The following is a 17,159-nucleotide window of genomic DNA, read 5'->3' as shown; positions in this document are numbered from 1 at the left end:
ATCTAACTTTTGTTTTAAGTTAAATAGTTACACATTGGTGGTGGTGGTGATTTAGTCCTTAAATTGTGTCCAACGCTCATGACCCCATGGATGTAGCCCACACGGCTCCTCTGTCCATGGAATTTCCCAGGCAAGAATACTGGAGTGGGTTGCCATTTCCTCCTCCAGGGGATCTTCCCTACCGAGGGATCGAGTTCATGTCTCCCTCATTGCAGGTGGATTCTTTTACCTCTGAGCCACCAGGGAAGCTCCTGTCTATCACACTGGACATCACCAATAAAGATGATGCATAGATCGATAACTGAAAAAAAAATAAATGCCCACTAGTAGAGCAGAAGTAGTTATCTCTGCATGTTCAAATTGTGGATGACTATAATTTTATTTTATCTGCATGTTTCTTGTGTCATATATATATATATATATATACACACATTGCTTTTGTACTAAGAACAAATAGTTAACATGAAAAACAAAAAGCAAAAGTGTAGTCAAATGCAACCCACCATCCGTTTACATGACCTGCAATCTGGGCTATAAAATGGGGTTTACACTGTAAATGGTAGAAAAAAAAATGAAAAGAAGAATATTTTGTATCGCAAGAAAATCGCATAAAATTCACATTTCACTGTGCACGAGGTTCTACTGGAACATAGCCGCACCACCCACTTCTGGATGTCTGTGGCTGTCTTTGTGCTACCCCGGCAGAGCCGAGGAGCAGTTGCGACAGAGACCATACAGCCTGCAAAGCCAAAAATATCTACCATCTGGCGTTTTCAGGAAAAGTTTGCCAAGCCCTGGTCTAAGGCAATCAGGGGAGACAAAGTGGGCGGCGGCGTCTCCATTCATCTGTTCACTCATTCATTCATCTACGTATGGAGCATCACTGCGGGTTAGGGCCTGGCATAGGACATTCAGGAGGCACTGCCTTGTTTCTGCTTGGAGGAGCCTGTGAGAAGGATTTTCAGAGCCAAGTGCTTCGCAAGCTGGTTCTCCAATAGCTTCATTGTGACTCTTGTGAAGAAAACTGTTGGCAGGTGGAGAAAGCCCTGCTCACCTCAGCTTTGTTTGCATTTCCCACAGCCCCACCATTTTCCTGTGGGGCCGCCTGGGGTTCCAGGTGTCTTCCAGAGACTGACTGAGACCCAGGATTTGTTGTTCAGTCTCCAAGTCGTGTCTGACTCCTTGCGACCCTATGGACTGTAGCACACCAGGCTTCCCTGTCCATCACCAACTTCCATCACCATTGAATCGGTGATGCCATCCAACCATCTCATCCTCTGTCGCCCCCTTCGCCTGCCTTCAATCTTTCCCAGCATCTTTTCCAATGAGTCAGCTCTTCCCTTCAGGTGGCCAAAGTATTGGAGCTTTGGCATCAGTCCTTCCAGTGAATATTCAGGGTTGATTTCCTTTAGGATTGACTGGTTTGATCTCCTTGCAGTCCAAGGGACTCTCAAGAGTCTTCTCCAACACCACAGTTTCAAAGCATCAATTCTTCAGCGCTCAGACTTTATAGTCCAACTCTCACATCTGTACATGGCTAATGGAAAAACCATGGCTTTGACCATATAGACCTTTGTCAACAAAGTAATGACGCTGCTTTTTAATACACTGTCTACGTTGTCATAGCTATTCTTCCAAGGAGCAAGTGTCTTTTGAGACCCAGGATGGGAACTCCTTAATATCTTTTTTTTTCTTCAAGATATTTGGCTGCACCAGGTCTCTAGGTTGTGGCAGGAGGGACCTTCCATCTTTGTTGCAGCATGTAACATTTAAATATCCTCCACTCTCCTCTGTAGCCACAGGCAGGTGACAGCCCTCCCCCCTACGCCATGGTCCTATGTGTCACCAAGGGCCTGACATCTATCACACTGGGTCCTGAGCAGAATGCCTGTGACCCTCGCCTGCCTCGGCCCACCCTCCAGTCTGTGATACCACACAGCAAGTGGAGCTGGGTGGGTCCATGTGAACCAACGTGATCTTTGAGGTCTGGAGCCCTTAGAGGCTACAGTGGAGCCCACTCACTGGGTGCCCACGCAGCCCCGCCGCTCACAGGCCCAGGGACCCCCGGGGGCCGCTCCTCCTCCCTGACTCAGTTTTGCTGTTGTTTTTTGTTTAGCTGCTCAGTCATGTCTGACTCTTTGTGACCCCATGGCCTGCCAGGCTCCTCTGTCCATGGAATTCTCCAGGCAAGAATACTGGAGTGGGTTGCCATTTCCTTCTCCAGTGGATCTTCCCAACCCAGGGATCGAACCCGCGTCTCCGGCATTGGCAGGTGGATTCCTTCCTGCAGAGACACCTGGGAAACCCTGATTTCTGTTTCCTTGCCCATAAGAAGAGGTGGTACTGCCCAGCAAGATGTGTCTGCCCAGCAAGGAGGTTAGACGGTTGAGTTTCCCCTTGATTTCCCGTGTCTGTCTGCTGGCTCAGGCACTGGGCTCACCCCCAGTTCCCAGGATCCTCGCCGTTAAAAGACTGCAAAGTCACACGATTGCATGGGATCCCAGGAGGCAGGTCCTCTGACAGAGCTTTACCGATGGAGTGTGTCCTACACGTGTACGGAAAGACTATTAACCTAGCCCAGGGTCAGCAACTGGGATGCCTGGCTCTGTCTGGAGCGGGTTTGGGTTGTCATGAGCAGGGGAGGAGGGAGGTGCTGCTGGAAGCTAGTGCAAGCTAGTGCAAAAGGCCTGAGATGCTGCTCAGTACCCATAGTGCACCGAACGGGCTCCAACAAAGAGCTATCTGGCCCCAAACGGCAAGTCTCTTGTGTGTGCGTGGTTTTTTTTTTTTTTTTTTGACTTTGCTGGGTCTTCGTTGCTGCAAGGGCATTCCTCTAGTTGTGGTGAGCAGAGGCTGCTCTCTAGTTACAGGGCTGGGCTGCTCACTGCAGTGAGCATCTCTGGAGGAACACAGGCTCTGGGTACTTGGGCTTCAGGCGTTGCAGATTCTGGGCTCTAGAGCACAGGCTCAGTGGTTGTGGTGCATGGGTTTAGTTCTTCCGTGGCATGTGATCTTCCTGAATCAGGGATAAACTTAAGTCTCCCGCATCGGCAGGCGGATTCTTTACCATTGAGCTACCAGGGAAACATTATATATGTTTTTTTTTTTTTTTTTTGCCACACTGCGTAGCATGTGGGATCTTAGTTCCCAGACCAGGGATCGAACTGTGTCCCTTGCAGTGGAATCTCAGAGTCCTAACCGCCAGATGGCCAGGAAAGCACCCCCTGGGCAAGTTTTAATCTCTTTGAATTGCAGTTTCTTCATCTGGAAAATGTAATAGTGCTTAGCCCGGAAGGTCCTGATGAGGTGTAAAAGAGAGAACCTGTGTAAAGCATCCTGCTGCACAAATGCAGCCAGAAAAATAGGCGGAGTAGGGGGGACCCCCCCCATCTCTTGATTTTCATTCTCGCTCTTCCCCCACGTGGCTGCCTTCCCCCTGGAACATCCAGGGGTGCGTTGTCGTGGAAACCTTTCAGGGATGGTGCACTCAAGAGCTCGAGTGATTTTTTTTTTCCTCCCCAAAATAACCCATCCTGTCAGTCAAACAACACTTAGGCAAAATGGTTTTACATCATGAGCTGCTTGGGGAGTTTCCAACCCCCACTGAGACAGGCGGTCAATCGAGATGGGACAGTGGACACTTAATAAGAGTGATGCTGGTGATGGTGGTGGCAGTGGTGATGAAGCTGAAAATGACGGCCGCCGCTCTTGTGCCTCTCCTGAAGCAGGCGGTGGGCCACATGCTTTACATGTATCAAGCACCATCTTTAAGAGACACAAATATCGAGGCTCAGAGAAATGAGTGTTGGGCTGCCTTGAGCCTAGTTCAGACGCCAGGCGCCATCCTCTAGCCACCAATCTTTATTGCCTTTCAGGAGCCGCCAGTGGAGGAGGGTAGGGGGAAGAAGGCTCAGTTCCTTTTGTCCCTGACCCCTGCACCCAAACCATCAGCTTCAGGCTTTCTTTGTGTTAAGTTGGAAGCTGGAAATGCCTTGATCTGCCCACAGGACCCATTTCTGAGCTTGACTACTTGGTCCAGACACTCTGGCCCCAGAGGAATGGTCCTGTGTGGCTCACATGTCCACTGTTTCCTAAGGCCTGAGGCAGAATCATGTCTCAGTCCGGGCCTTCAGACCCTTGGCTCTATCCCAGCACAACATCATAACATAGTCTCTGATCCACAGGATTCCTGCTTGCCTTCAGAAAAACAGTCCTCACCTTGGGCAAGAGGGTAATTGGAAGAATGCTGGCTACAGAGCCAGGCAGACCTGGGCTTAGATTCCACTCCTATTACTTCAGAGTAGTGTGACCTCAGCCTGTGTGTGCTCTTTGAGCCTCAGCTTACCTACCTCTAAAACGGGTTCAGGGTTGGTGGGCTGATAAATGAGAGCCATGGTGTGTTAGTTGCTCAGTCATGTCTGAGTCTTTGCGGCCCCAAAGACTAGCTTGTCAGGCTCCTTTGTGCAGGCATGAAGACGAGGGGTAGCCATTTCTTTCTCCAGAAGGGATCTTCCTGACCCAGGGATCAAACCTGGGTCTCCTACATTGTCAGCGGATTCTTTACCATCTGAGCCACCAGCAAGCCAGGCTTTATCTGAATTAGGGTATGGGGTCAGCTGGGTTCTGGCTGCTCTCGGAACTCATGTGCCATCGAATAATGTGGCATGGGTTGGGTGGAGAGTCCCCCCGTGACTCTTGGGGTCCGCTTGGGAGAGGCTGCCAGTGGCCAAGGGGAGAGACGACTGTGTCCTGGAGGCCTCACCGCAGTCGATTCATGAGGCTGGGGCGCCACCCCGCGGCGAAAGGCCTTCAGGGGCCTGCTCAGAGGCGAGGCGGGAGGAGAAAAGGAGCTTTCAGAACTCCTTTGTCACCTCGGGTTGGGGCCGAGCAGGGAGGCCCGGGAGCCCTGGTTCCCCGGCAGTTCATTCGCTCATCTGAATCTCCCAGAGGAGCAGTCTACTCAGGTCTTTTTTCTTTATAATATTGGAGCACAGCTTATTAACAATATGTGTTGTTGTTGGTCACTTGCTCTGTCTCATCTGACTCTCTGCAACCGCGTGAACTGCAGCACACCAGGCTTCCCCTCACCATCTCCCAGAGTTTGCTCAAACTCAAGTCTGTTGAATCGATGATGCCATCCAACCATCCCATTCTCTGTCGCATCTCATCCTCTTAACAGTATGTGTTAATTACTTTTCAAAATGTATTAAGAAAAACAATGTTGTGTTAGTTTTAGGTGTAGAGCAAAGTGATTCAGTTATACATATACGTATATCTATTATTTTTCAATTTCTTTTTCCCATTTAGGTTGTTACAGAATATTGAGCAGCTTTCTCTGTGCTATATATAGTAGGTCCTTGTCATCTATTATAAATATAGCAGCGTGTACATGTCAATCCTAAACTCCCGATCTATCTAAAGCATGTTCTTTTTTAAAGACAACCTTCACTTTTTTTTTTTTTAACTTAAAGAGTTCTCTTTATTTATTTTGGCTGCACCTTGCAGCATGTGGGATCTTAATTCCCTTACCAGGGCTTGAACCTGTGCCCCCTGCACTGGAAGAGGGAGTCTTTACCACTGGTCCACCAGGGAAGTCCTGTCTCAGGCTTTCTCAGGCTCTGAGGTCACCATCTTTTTAGGTGGCTCCTCACTCCCCAGGTGTTTAGGGACTTCTGTGCTATGAACTTTTTTCAAGTCCCCATATTATGCTTAATAATAAGCATAGGCATATAATAATAATAAGCATATGCTTAATAATGTCCCCAGTGGCTTGAGCCTTGGAAGTGATGGGGAAGCATGTTTAGTGGGTTGAGTTCTAATTAATTAAGGTTTTACAACGTGGGACAGGCTTCCCTGGTGGCTCAGATCGTAAAGAATCTGTCTGCCATGTGGGAGACCTGGACTGCATCTCTGGGTTGGGAAGATCCCCTGCAGAAGGGAATGGCAACCCACTCCAGTATTCTTGCCTGGAGAATTTCATGGACAGAGGAGCCTGGTGAGCTACAGTTCATGGGGGTCTTGAAGAGTCAGACATGACTGAGTGACTAACACACACGCGCACACATAATACAGAGGGCAGCTTAAGAATAAAGTTAGATTTTAATCATTATAACTCTGCTGCTTAAAACCAGCAAGCTTTCCCTATGGGAAACAAACTCAAGACCCATTTGGATCAGGCATCTATCAATCAACAGAGACTGATTTATTCCATTAATTCATTTGTCCACTGCACTTCACTGGTTTATTCCTATGGGTGAGATCATCAATGGTGGGATTGTTTCTCTGATTCCTATGCTCTTTCCAATCATCCATCAATATTTTCTGATCAGCACAGAAATCACAGTCCCCGGGTACCAGACTGTTTTGATGAGAAGAGTGCCTGTGAGGGGACAGAGGACTGAGCATTTAGGGCTGCTTCCATCACCCAAGCCCACAGGTCTCTTTTTGGTCTGAAGGGCTGCCCTCGCCCTTTGCGGTTTTATTTTTTTTAGAAATATTTTATTTGGCTGTGCTGGGTCTTTGTTGCAGCATGCTAAATCTTTAGTTATGGCATGCAGGCCCTTAGTTGTGGCATGTGGGATCTAGCTCCCTGACCAGGGATCAAACCTGCCCCCGCCTCATCCCGCCCCACCCCAGCATTGGGAGTTCCAAGTCTTAGCCACCGGACCACCAGGGAAATCTGTGGTTTTAACTGAGGGTTAAAATGCACAAAGCCAGCAGGCTGATTTCTCAGTCTGCTGGTAGAGAGACCTTGCCTGGGTGCATGCCTAGTTGTTCAGTTGTGTCCGACTCTTTGCAACCCTTTGGACTGTATGTAGCCCACCAGGCTGCTCTGTCCATGGGATTCTCCAGGCAAGAAGTCTGGAGTGGGTTGCTGTCGGGAGCCATCATGGGAGATCCCACCCATGGCAAGGTCATGTGGAAGAAAACTGTTAAGCAAGACTTCAGGACCCAATGGGCTCCCTAGGCTTTCTGGAGCATCTACCCCAAAACCAGAATCTGTCTGTTTTACCATTTAATGACTTTCACCAACTCCTCTGACATTAACAGGGGGCTAATCCCTGACCACCTTTCTCTGGAGAAAATCAACTTAGGGCTATAGCTAATAAGTCTCTTGGACATGAGAAAAATATTTCAAATCAAACCCCCTCTGTTAGCATTCTAGCTTGCTTGGCAGGTATATCCAGACTCTTGCAGCTACACATATGATTATTTACAGCCTCATAACTGTGAGAGGCACGGAAAGCTTAAAACATAGAGCCTTTTAAAGAGTTAAAAGTTATTAGAGTAGTGCTGGTGTAGGATTTCATTATTGGGCCAATGCTTGTTGCTAAGTTCCCGTATCTCTTATCCACGGTGCACCTGGCAGTGCATTAGTTAACATAGTTGGAAAGTAAGAAAAACAAGTGTAGCCTTGAAATTAACCACATCAGACTTTTGAGCTAATTGGTTCTTTCTTGTAACTCATTGCACCTTTGCTCTGTGAAAAATGTAACTTGTTTAATACTTTCTAAGGTTGACATAGATTAGAAATATAAAGAAAAAACATTTCAAGGAAAAATAAGTTTTCTGGTTGAACAGCCTTTATCAAAAGAGGGTCATAAAATGTCCACAGGCCTCCAAAGCCAGAAGATAATGTACACAACATTGTCTATGGGAAAGTTTTGCAGAAAAAATCCTGGTTTCGATAAAGACCAAACAGATGTAATGTTTGGGCTGACTCTGTATGACTTTGCATCTTTCATTTCCCTCTATGTACAAGTAAAGGTATAAAAGACCCTTTTAAAAATTAAAAAAAAAATGGGCCTCGCTCACTGAAGCAGCTTGGTCTCCCCACGTCAATCATTCTCTCTCTCTCTCCCTCTCTCTCTCTCCTTTCCCTCTCTTTTTCAGGCTGATCCCTTGGAGCATAGAGGCTCCCTGCATTCACTTATCTGCCTGAGCTTCTAAGACTTTATTAGCTTTCTGTGTAAACCAAAGAATATCAGCCTCTTTCTCTCTATTTTCTTATCTACAATACTCTTTCCTTCTCTCTCTAAATCATCCGCCGACACTGTTTTTCCTTCAGGTTCCCCTAGATCCTACTGGGGCTAGACCCCGACAGGTTGCTATGCCCTCCTCCAGGTGATCTTCCCATGCCAGGAATCGAAGCCGTGTCTCCTGCATTGCAGGTGGATTTTTTATCGCTGAGCCACCCGGGAAGCCAGAGAGAGAGAGGGACAGAGACAGAGAAGGAGACCATAACATCATTTGAAAGTTCACAGACTTCAAAACCATCCAGTGTTTCGGGGCAGAATCACTAATCAGGGTCAGGTCTGCAAGTCCTGACAGATACCAACTTTGGGGCACTGCACCACCATGCCAGACGGGAAACGGCCCCGAATGTGGGGCCTCTCCCAGGTTCTTGCTGGGACCAGGGGTGAACTGCTGCCTTCTTCCCTCATCTGTGGGGTGACCGCCTGCTCAGCACCTGAGCCCGTGTGCTGGTCTAGTGGCTGAGGTGGGGTTTGACCCTGCAGTCACGCTCCTGAGATCTAATACCACTCTTGTGTGGCTTTCTAGAAGGCTGCGGGGCAGGGAACCCAGCACGCACAGCACCGTCATCTCCTCAGGAGATCAGTGCTGGGGCGCCCTGGACGGCTGCTGCACTTGAGCGCCCAGATGCCTAAGGATCACCTTGACAGAGACCAGTGAGCTGGGGCTCCTGTAAGGAGCTTTATGCCAGTCACAGAGAGCCAGGATCGGCCTGCTGGTGCACGGTCAGCCCCACACATGAGGGTCTCACCACGGGTGGGCAGACACGACATCCCACTTCAGCTCCACCCTGTGTGACGGGGGTCCCTGACCTCCGGGCACTGACGCCTGATGATCTCAGGGGGAGCTGATGTAATCATAATAGAAAAATGAAGTGCACAACAAATGTCACGTACTTGATTCCTCCCCAAACCATCTAAGCCCCCACCCCTTGCCCACTACCTCAGTCTGTGGAAAAATTTTGTTCCATGAAACCCAACCCTGGTGCCAAAAGTTCGGGGGCCACTGCTACTGTATGAGATACCTGAACCCCAAGATCGTTTCCCCAGAAAGCAGGTTCCCCTACCAGCAGCGTCGAGGGTGACTTGCCTGTTCCTCCTCTAAAGGCCACCCAAGTCCTCCAAAGTGACTTTTGTGTGTAATGTGGAGCCTGGGATTTTAGGCAGGTCTGTATAATGTGACTTTTCAGATTTGCTCTATGTCCAGCTATTGTGTCTGGATTTTTTTCTGGTCGCACAGCTTGGTTTTCAGGATCTTCATTCTCCCACCAGGGACTGAACCCGGGTCATGGCAGTGAAAGCATGGAGTCCTAACAACTGGGCTACCCAGGAATTCCCAGGACCTCTTTTACTGACACAGATAGGAAGAGATGGCTCTCGGTGATTCCATCCAGCAAGAGAAGAGGACAATCAGACCAAACCATGCAGGCCACAGTGTACAAACTGAAAATGCTCCCACCTCAACAAGCCTGCATTGGGCCAATACCTGCCATCTAGTGAAAACTTCCCCGGTTCATCTTTTTTAAAAAATTTAAAAAATATATATTTAACTAATTATTCAACTGTGTCAGGTCTCAGCTGTGGCATGTGGAATTGAATCAGATGGGAACAACTCTAGTTGTGGTGCTCAGGCTCAGCAGTTGTGGCATCTGGGCTTAGCTGCTCCAGGACACGCGGGATCTTAGTTCCCTGACCAGAGATGGAACGTGTGTCCCCTGCACTGCAAGGAGAATTCTCAGCCACTGGACCACCAGGAAGTCTTCTGGTGCGTCTTCCTCAGCTTATCTACTATTATCTTTGCAGTAGCTCCATGAGGACGGGGAGTCTTACCATTTAACAGATGAGGAAGCTGAGGCTCAGACAGACTAGGTCGTTTGTCCAAGGTCACCTGGCTGGTCCATGGCAGAGCTAGGACTGAACCCAGATCTGCCCAACCCCTGAGTCTGTGCTCTCAAGAAGGCATGACCTGTGGTCCCTTGACCAGAAGCACCAGCGTCACCTGGGAGCCTGCTAAATTGCAGCATGGAGCCCCACCTGGGACTGAGAAACTATGTCTGTCAAAACCCTGGGTGATTCCCATGCATAGAATGAGAAGTGTTGGGCCCATATCATTCCTGTTTGTTGGTTTTACCAAATATTTCCCAGGCAGGCCTGAACCATCAAGTCCCCTCCCTGGGCTGTATATCTTCTGAAAATGTTAGAATATGTCCAAAAAAAAAAAAAAAAATTGAGTCCAATGGCCTGGATTAATTCCCTACCCTAATATACCATCTTGAAGGTCTGATGATTCTGAACTATCACTGCCAAACAGGCACTTCCAGAAGCTCAAACAAAGCTGTAAAACACGGTGATAAGGGTGCATTTAGACTCCGAGTGAAAATCTGATGATGCTTTGAATTATAGTGAATCAAGATTAATTCCAGGCTCCACTTAGAGGAAGCTTTCAGGCCGAGTGGTTTGCATATAAAAGCATGTCCCCTGATGCACCAGGTGAAAGGCATGAAAACTCTATCACTTGGTGTCAGTTACCTTGATAGGCTTGTCCCCAGGAGTGCTGGGAAAGTCACCGGTGGTGCTCTGTTTTGAACACTTATTACTAATAAATCCTGTCTTTTTTTCTCCCCTTTTCTCTTTTTTAAATGATGAAAGTCATTGTTCTGTCACCAATTTGTGTCTGACTCTTTCCGACGCCATGGACGGCAGCATGTCAGGCCTCCCTATCCCTCACCATCTCCCGGAGTTTGCCCAAGTTTATGTCCATTGAATTGGTGATGCCATCCAACCATCTCATCCTCTGTCACTCTCTTCAGCCCTCAATCTTTCCCAGCATCAAAGTCTTTTCCAATGAGTCAGTTCTTTGCATCAGGTGGCTGACGGATTGGAGTTTCAGCTTCAGCATCAGTCCTTCCAATGAATAGTCATTGTTGATTTCCTTTAGGATGGACTGGTTGGATCTCCTTGCAGTCCAAGGGACTCTCAGGAGTCTTCTCCAGCACGACAATTTCAAAGCATCAATTCTTCAGTGATCTGCCTTCTTTGTGGTCCAACTCTCACATCCATGCATGACTAACTGGAAAGGACCATGGACCTTTGTCAGATAAGTGATGTCTTTGCTTTTTAGGTTTGCCATAGCTCTTCTTTCAAGCAGCAGTTGTCTTCTGATTTCATGGCTGCAGTCACCATCTGCAGTGATTTTAGAGCCCAAGAAGAGATAATCCATCACTGCTTCCACCTTTTCCCCTTCTATTCACCATGAGTTGATGGGACTGGATGCCATGATCTTAGTTTTTAAAGACTGAGTTTTAAGCTGGCCTTTTCACTCTCCTCTTTCACTTTCATCAAGAGGTTATTTCCTCTTCAAGTTACATATAGTTCCATTATATATTACAATTATTTAAGTAGATAAATTAAGATTTTTAGTTGGAGTTTCAATATCAAACTCTCAAAAACTATTAGAATAGACAGAAAAGTAGGATATAGTAGACCTGAAAAGCACCATGAACCAATTCCACATAATTAAGATTTATACAATTTTCACACAACAGTAAGACACAAATTCAAGTTCCCATAGACTACAAACCAGGAGACACTGGAACATATCCAGGGACATAAAACAAGGTGCAAAAACTTCATGGTCTAAAGGTATTGAAATTATACAGAGTCTGTTCTCTTATCACTGTGGAATTATATCAGAAATCCATATCAAAATATAAATGAATCCTATCTTGATCTGCTACTCTGCTTGATTATGGCAAGTCAATCAGGGAAGTTTTTTCTTTTTTCACAATTTTAAATTTATTTTTAAAAATTTAATTTTTTTAATATTGAAAACATTTTGTATTGGGGTATAGCTGATTAATAATCAGAGAAGTTTTTTTGTGTATAGGAACTTGGAAAAGGGTAAAATCTCAAAGGCTAGGCTTCTCAAACCTCTGTGTTCACAAATTGCCCGGGGTCTTGTCAATGCAGGTCTGACTCGGGTCTGGGCTGGGCTTGCTGCTATATGTCTAACAGGCTCCCAGGAGATGGCACTGCCAGGGCTGCTGGTCTGGGCACCACACTGGGGATGAGGGGCGAGCACGGGCCTGCTGGGAGCCTGACTCTGCCACATGGTAGCAGTGTGGTGGTGGGCAAGTTGCTTAACCTCTCTGAACTTCAGATTTCTCACATTTAAAACAGGGATCCTTCTGTCTCTCAAGGTCTTGGTAAGACTTAGAGATGGTGCGTGTACATCTCCTTCCACTCCCTGTGGGAAGGGCTGAGACTCATTCTTCTGCGTCGCCTTCATGGCAGGTTCAACCGAGGCCCGTTTTTCTTTCCTAAAGTAGCTGATGCTCTTCTTCCAGGCCACGGTTTCTCCACCTTGGCACCACTACCATTTTTGGGCTAGACTGTTCTTTGCTGCGGGGACTGTCCTGTGGTATGGGATGTTTAGCAGCCTCCTTGGCCGGGGGCACCCATCTCCCCGCGGTGTGACAACCCAAAATGTTTCCAAACTTAGCCAAGTGCCCCTGGAAGCAAGAGCACCCGCAAGTGAAAAACACCATCCTAAGCAACAATTTCTCTGAACAATTAATTCCATAAAGTGCACTGAGCCCCTGCTTTGGGCCAGGGTCAGACAGTAACAATGTATTGGTGTGTAAGACAAACAAGTCTCTGATTTCACGGAGACTTTTCCCCTTCAACAGCCTTAGTCTTCTTAACCATTAAATGGGTCGGTCTAACCAGGCTGCTGACTTACTAGAGTAGAGTGGTTGGGAAAATGAAAGGAATCAAGACCTGAGAAGCCTGGCTCACCGTGTCAGGACAGAAATGGGACCTGTGCTTGGGGGGCAGTGACATGGGCGGGGGAGGCTGGGCTGGAGCTGGAAGGGCATCAGGATGGGGCCGTGCTCACCCGGGGCGGGGTGTGGACAGTGTGCAGGAGTGTCGAAGGGATGGGGGGAGAGGACCGCGGGGAGGGAAGGTGGGACTCAAACTGGAAAGCAGGAGAGAGAAGGAGGGAGAGCGGGGGTGGGAGGAGCGGGGATGACAGGGTGAGGGGTGAGATGCAGCAGAGGCTCAGGGAAGCGGGTTAAAGACCACAGAGACAGGCACCTGCGCAGGGGACACACAGTGGAGAGAAGGGGGGGCCAGCCCAGGCTGAGGAAGGGAGACGCCCACGCGGCAGATGGTTGTGGGGGCCCGGACCCTGGGCAGCCAGGCGCGGCTTTTACATCTGCTCCAATTTGGGTTATGAAGAGTTTAAACTGTATTGCGTCATAGAAGATCCATTTACTGTAGTTTTTAAATGATAAAAAATCAATGATAAAATTCTCAAGCACATGACTTTGTGAGCTTTCAATTTTATTAGAAATGTCATGAGAATGGTTGAGAAGCTGTGTCTACAGACACGGTGGGGTCCGTTACTGGTTCCACAAAGATCTTCCAGAGTTCCTGCAGCAAACGGAGGGACGGATTCCCAGGTGAGCAAACGAGACTTTAGTTTCACAAAGGGCTGTAAATTGGCAAAAGAGAAGGCCCAACAAGATGCGAACACTGGGCAGCGTTGAAGCTACTGGGAGAGCAGGCGCCCCCTCTGACGGCTCTGGGCTCTTCCATGGAGGAGATGCATGCCGAGTCCTGACACGGATCTGAGAGGCTGAGGCTGCCCCTGGTCTAAGGGGCCAGGACGGCAGCAGGTCACACAGCTCCTGCTTCTGGGGGCAGCGTGCCCAGTGCTGTGCTTGCTGGTGGGACAGGCCGAGGGGGAGCCGAGCAGGACCCCTCCTCCTGGGAGCCAGGCCTGGTCTTCACAGGCCCAGAGAAAGGGCGGCTGCAGACGAGGGGCCAAGGGAACGAAAGCCCTTGGGACTTCTACGAATTCAGCTCCTGGGCATTTTAAGGGATTTTTACGGGGATTTTACACTTTCCAAATGTTCCCCCAGTGCTGATTTTAAAACCATCATAGGAAGCAACGTGTCTGTAGGGTTAACCCGGGCTTCCCTGGGAAAGAATCTGCCTGCCATGCGGGAGACCTGGGTTTAATCGCTGGGTCAGGGAGATCTGCTGGAGAAGGGAGAGGCTGTCCACTCCAATATTCTCGCCTGGAGAATCCCAAGGACAGAGGAGCCTGGTGGGTTATAGTCCATGGGGTCACACAGAGTCGGACACGACTGAGGGACCGAGGACACCCAGCTGCCATTTCCCACGGGAACTCACCTTGCCCAGGCGGGGACCCAGCCAGCACCTGGCCCTGTCATCAGGGTGACAGCTCAGAGGCCCCCTGAGAGGACCCCGCCTGCCACAGTTAGAAGGCCACACACTTTCACAGTGAAGAGTGGCCGTCAACTCTCGTCTTCAGCCCAGCCAAGCACCCCCTCCCCTGCCTGCCGGCTTCCCCTGGAGTCCGCACAGCCCACAGGGAAACGATGTGCCCTAAAGCCGGGTGACCATTCACCCAGAGGGTCCTCGCCAGACCAGGAGGGCCCATGGCAGCGATCAGCCAGGAGAGCTCGGGCTGGGCCTGATCCGGATGCTGGCTCATCGCCTCCCGTGCCCGCAACCCACAGCCTCACCCAGAGCCGGCGGCCCGGCGCTGGCATGCGCACCTACCAGCTGCTGGATGCGCTCGTACACCAGGAGCTGCGGGAACGTGGCGTCCACCGGCTCCACTGCGAAGCGCAGGCGCCCGCCGGCCAGCCCCTCCAGACGCTGCAGCCACGCGCGGAAGTGGTCGTAGGCCTCGCACGTGACATCCAGGTGCCTCAGTGTGAAGTTCAGCCTGTGCACAACCGGAGAGCGAGCTGTCACCCCTGGCGCTTTCAGTCCCTCTCGTCCCGCTGGACTTTAATCGAGCGGGGCTGCGTGCTGAGCAGGAAGCCAGGGAGAAGGGTTAGCGACCACCTCCACTCATCCACGAAGGACGGGGCTCAGAGGGGAGGGGCAGATGTCCACGTTCAAACCAAGTAATCGGGTCCACGAGGTGCCACAGGTCATGGGGACCAAGCAGGAGGGAGTCCTGGGCCTCATCGTGTAAAAGCTGCTGGAGCAGCCATACCCAACTGGATGGCTCTGTGCCTGGCTGCGATTGCTGCCACAGGGCCAGTTCTAGAAGCTGAACTACGGGGTCAGTCAGTCTGCTCGGTTTTGACTTCTGCTATCGATTCTAAACTGCCTTCAGGATAGCTGGGGGCTAGCTTATGAATTAGGAGAAGGCAATGGCACCCCACTCCAGTACTCTTGCCTGGAAAACCCCATGGACAGAGGAGCTTGGTGGGATGCAGTCCATGGGGTCGCTAAGAGTTGGACACAACTGAGCAACTTCACTTTCATGCATTGGAGAAGGAAATGGCAACCCACTCCAGTGTTCTTGCCTGGAGAATCCCAGGGATGGGGTCGCACAGAGTCGGACACAACTGAAGCGACTTAGCAGCAGCAGCAGCAGCTTATGAATTAGAGGAAAATGTGTGTAGCGGGCCCCGTGCTGCATCCACCGTGAGAGTCACTCCCGCAACGGGAGCCCTAGTGTGTCAGGACGTCCCGGGGGAAACGCCCTGGAGGGGCTGTGAGTGCAGCCAGCGCGGACAGGGGCCCAGGGCACAGACGGGCAGCGTCTCGGCGAGCGCAGAGGCCATGCATCCAGGCTCCCGGATGCCCACTGCCCGGTGGGGCCTGGACGGGTCCTCGGAGCTCCAGCCTGAGATCTCAGCCCCCCCGCTGTGGCTGTGCGATGGGGGTGGTAGAGCCGCACACACGCTGCTGAGTGAGGGGTCACACGCGGCTGCGCACGTCAGGGACAGCAGGCGCTGGATGAGAAAGGGAGGACAACACGGATGGATGCATCTGGGAGGCGAGGGGGGCCTGGCCCGCACGGAGCTTACCTCTTCTCCACCGAGAGGATGGCAGTGCAGGCATTCTTGAGCTTGTGGGCCAGTCGGGAAAGGGTTTTAAACACAGCATCAGTTAGGTCATCGTCGTAAAACACTGAGAGGAAGAAAACAGGCAAACGTCAGGGAGGAGGATCCCTAAGCGCATCCCAAGGACCCCTGGATGGAATCTGTATGGATGTGAACAGTCGCAGCTCAGAAGGGAAGCAGCAGGAGCGTGGTGGAACCACCCAAGGACCACCCCCCGAGGACCACGTGCAGAGAGGCAGAGGCGCCCTCACCTTCGGCCGCCAGCAGGATGGTGGTGTGGCTGTACAGGTGGGAGATGTCCTCCTTGGACCAGCTGAAGGGGACCTCGGGGTCTGTGGAAATGGAAGGACACCGTGGGCTCAGCTCTTGCTCTGTGGGCCACCAGTTCTCACCAAGATGGACTGAAGTAAGCTTTATGAGAAGAAACCGGAGTGGGTGAGGCTGGGTGCAGTGGGCACCCCCGGGGAAGCCCTGCCCTGAGTCCCAGCAGGAGGTTCTGCCGGGCCTGCCTCAGCCACGAGGGGCCTGACCTGTTGCCTCGGCCGGCAGCCTGAACAGAACAGGGGCTGCCCCTCCATCCGTGGCACTCCTGGCCCCGTGGACTCGCTGTGTGACCCTGACTCCTGGAGGCAAATGGTCTCAGTCCCCAAGGTCACAGACTTGGGTTCGCACCCTGCCTGGCCGGTGCCTGTGACCCTGGGCAGGCGCCGCACCTTGCTGAGCACCCGTGTTCCCCCGTGACCCAGGGACTACGGGACAGACGGGACGGTGATGCTGTGAGTCCGAACGACAGAACGAGTGTGGGCCGCCTGGCGTGCGGCAGCCAGGTGGGCAGCTGCTGCTCATCAGCCAGTGGACACAGGACCCTGCTGGCCAGTCAAGGCCACACAGCAGATGGCCTCGAGGCGGCGCGAGGAGCCACGAACGGGGGCCCGAGCGAGGAGGCCACGCACCCGTGCAGAGGTCGTCTCTCAGCCAGTCCAGCTCCTTGACCTTAACCACACCGCCTGCAAAACAAGCGCAAGTGGAATCCCCCAAACTCTGAGCACAGTTAGGGAAGATGAGCCTCACATCTCACCTCACGGTCCACCCGTCCCACTATTTTTCTTTGGTTATGCTGTGTGGCTTGTGGGACTTTGGTTTCCTGACCGAGGACTGAACTTGGGGCCCCAGCGGTGGAAGCATGGAGTAGTAACCACTGGACCATCAGGGAAGTCCCCCACCCCAC

At 50.8% G+C, this 17,159-nt stretch overlaps 1 protein-coding gene across 12 annotated transcripts in view; it reads right to left on the bottom strand.

The window, feature by feature from the left end:
- Positions 1-3,845: 3,845 nt before the first annotated feature.
- Positions 3,846-17,159, bottom strand: part of METTL22 (methyltransferase 22, Kin17 lysine) — a 28,535-nt gene continuing 15,221 nt past the window's right edge. For 7 of the 12 annotated variants that reach the window (XM_042239906.1, XM_060406068.1, XM_060406067.1 and 4 more), the window contains 5 exons: positions 16,645-16,938; positions 16,183-16,263; positions 15,896-15,998; positions 14,628-14,796; positions 13,359-13,469 (listed from right to left, as the gene is read on the bottom strand). In XM_042239906.1, the coding sequence (XP_042095840.1) occupies positions 13,392-13,469; positions 14,628-14,796; positions 15,896-15,998; positions 16,183-16,263; positions 16,645-16,938 (725 nt within the window). In that variant the 3' untranslated portion in view covers positions 13,359-13,391. Of the gene's footprint in view, positions 13,531-14,623; positions 14,797-15,895; positions 15,999-16,182; positions 16,264-16,644; positions 16,939-17,159 lie in introns of all 12 variants that reach the window. The other 5 variants (XM_042239909.2, XM_042239907.2, XM_042239910.1 and 2 more) reach the window with 5 other exon arrangements.

This window comes from Ovis aries, chromosome 24 (assembly GCF_016772045.2).
Source record: "Ovis aries strain OAR_USU_Benz2616 breed Rambouillet chromosome 24, ARS-UI_Ramb_v3.0, whole genome shotgun sequence".
Taxonomy (NCBI): Eukaryota; Metazoa; Chordata; class Mammalia; order Artiodactyla; family Bovidae; genus Ovis; species Ovis aries.
This window is presented reverse-complemented; position numbering and strand designations above follow the sequence as displayed.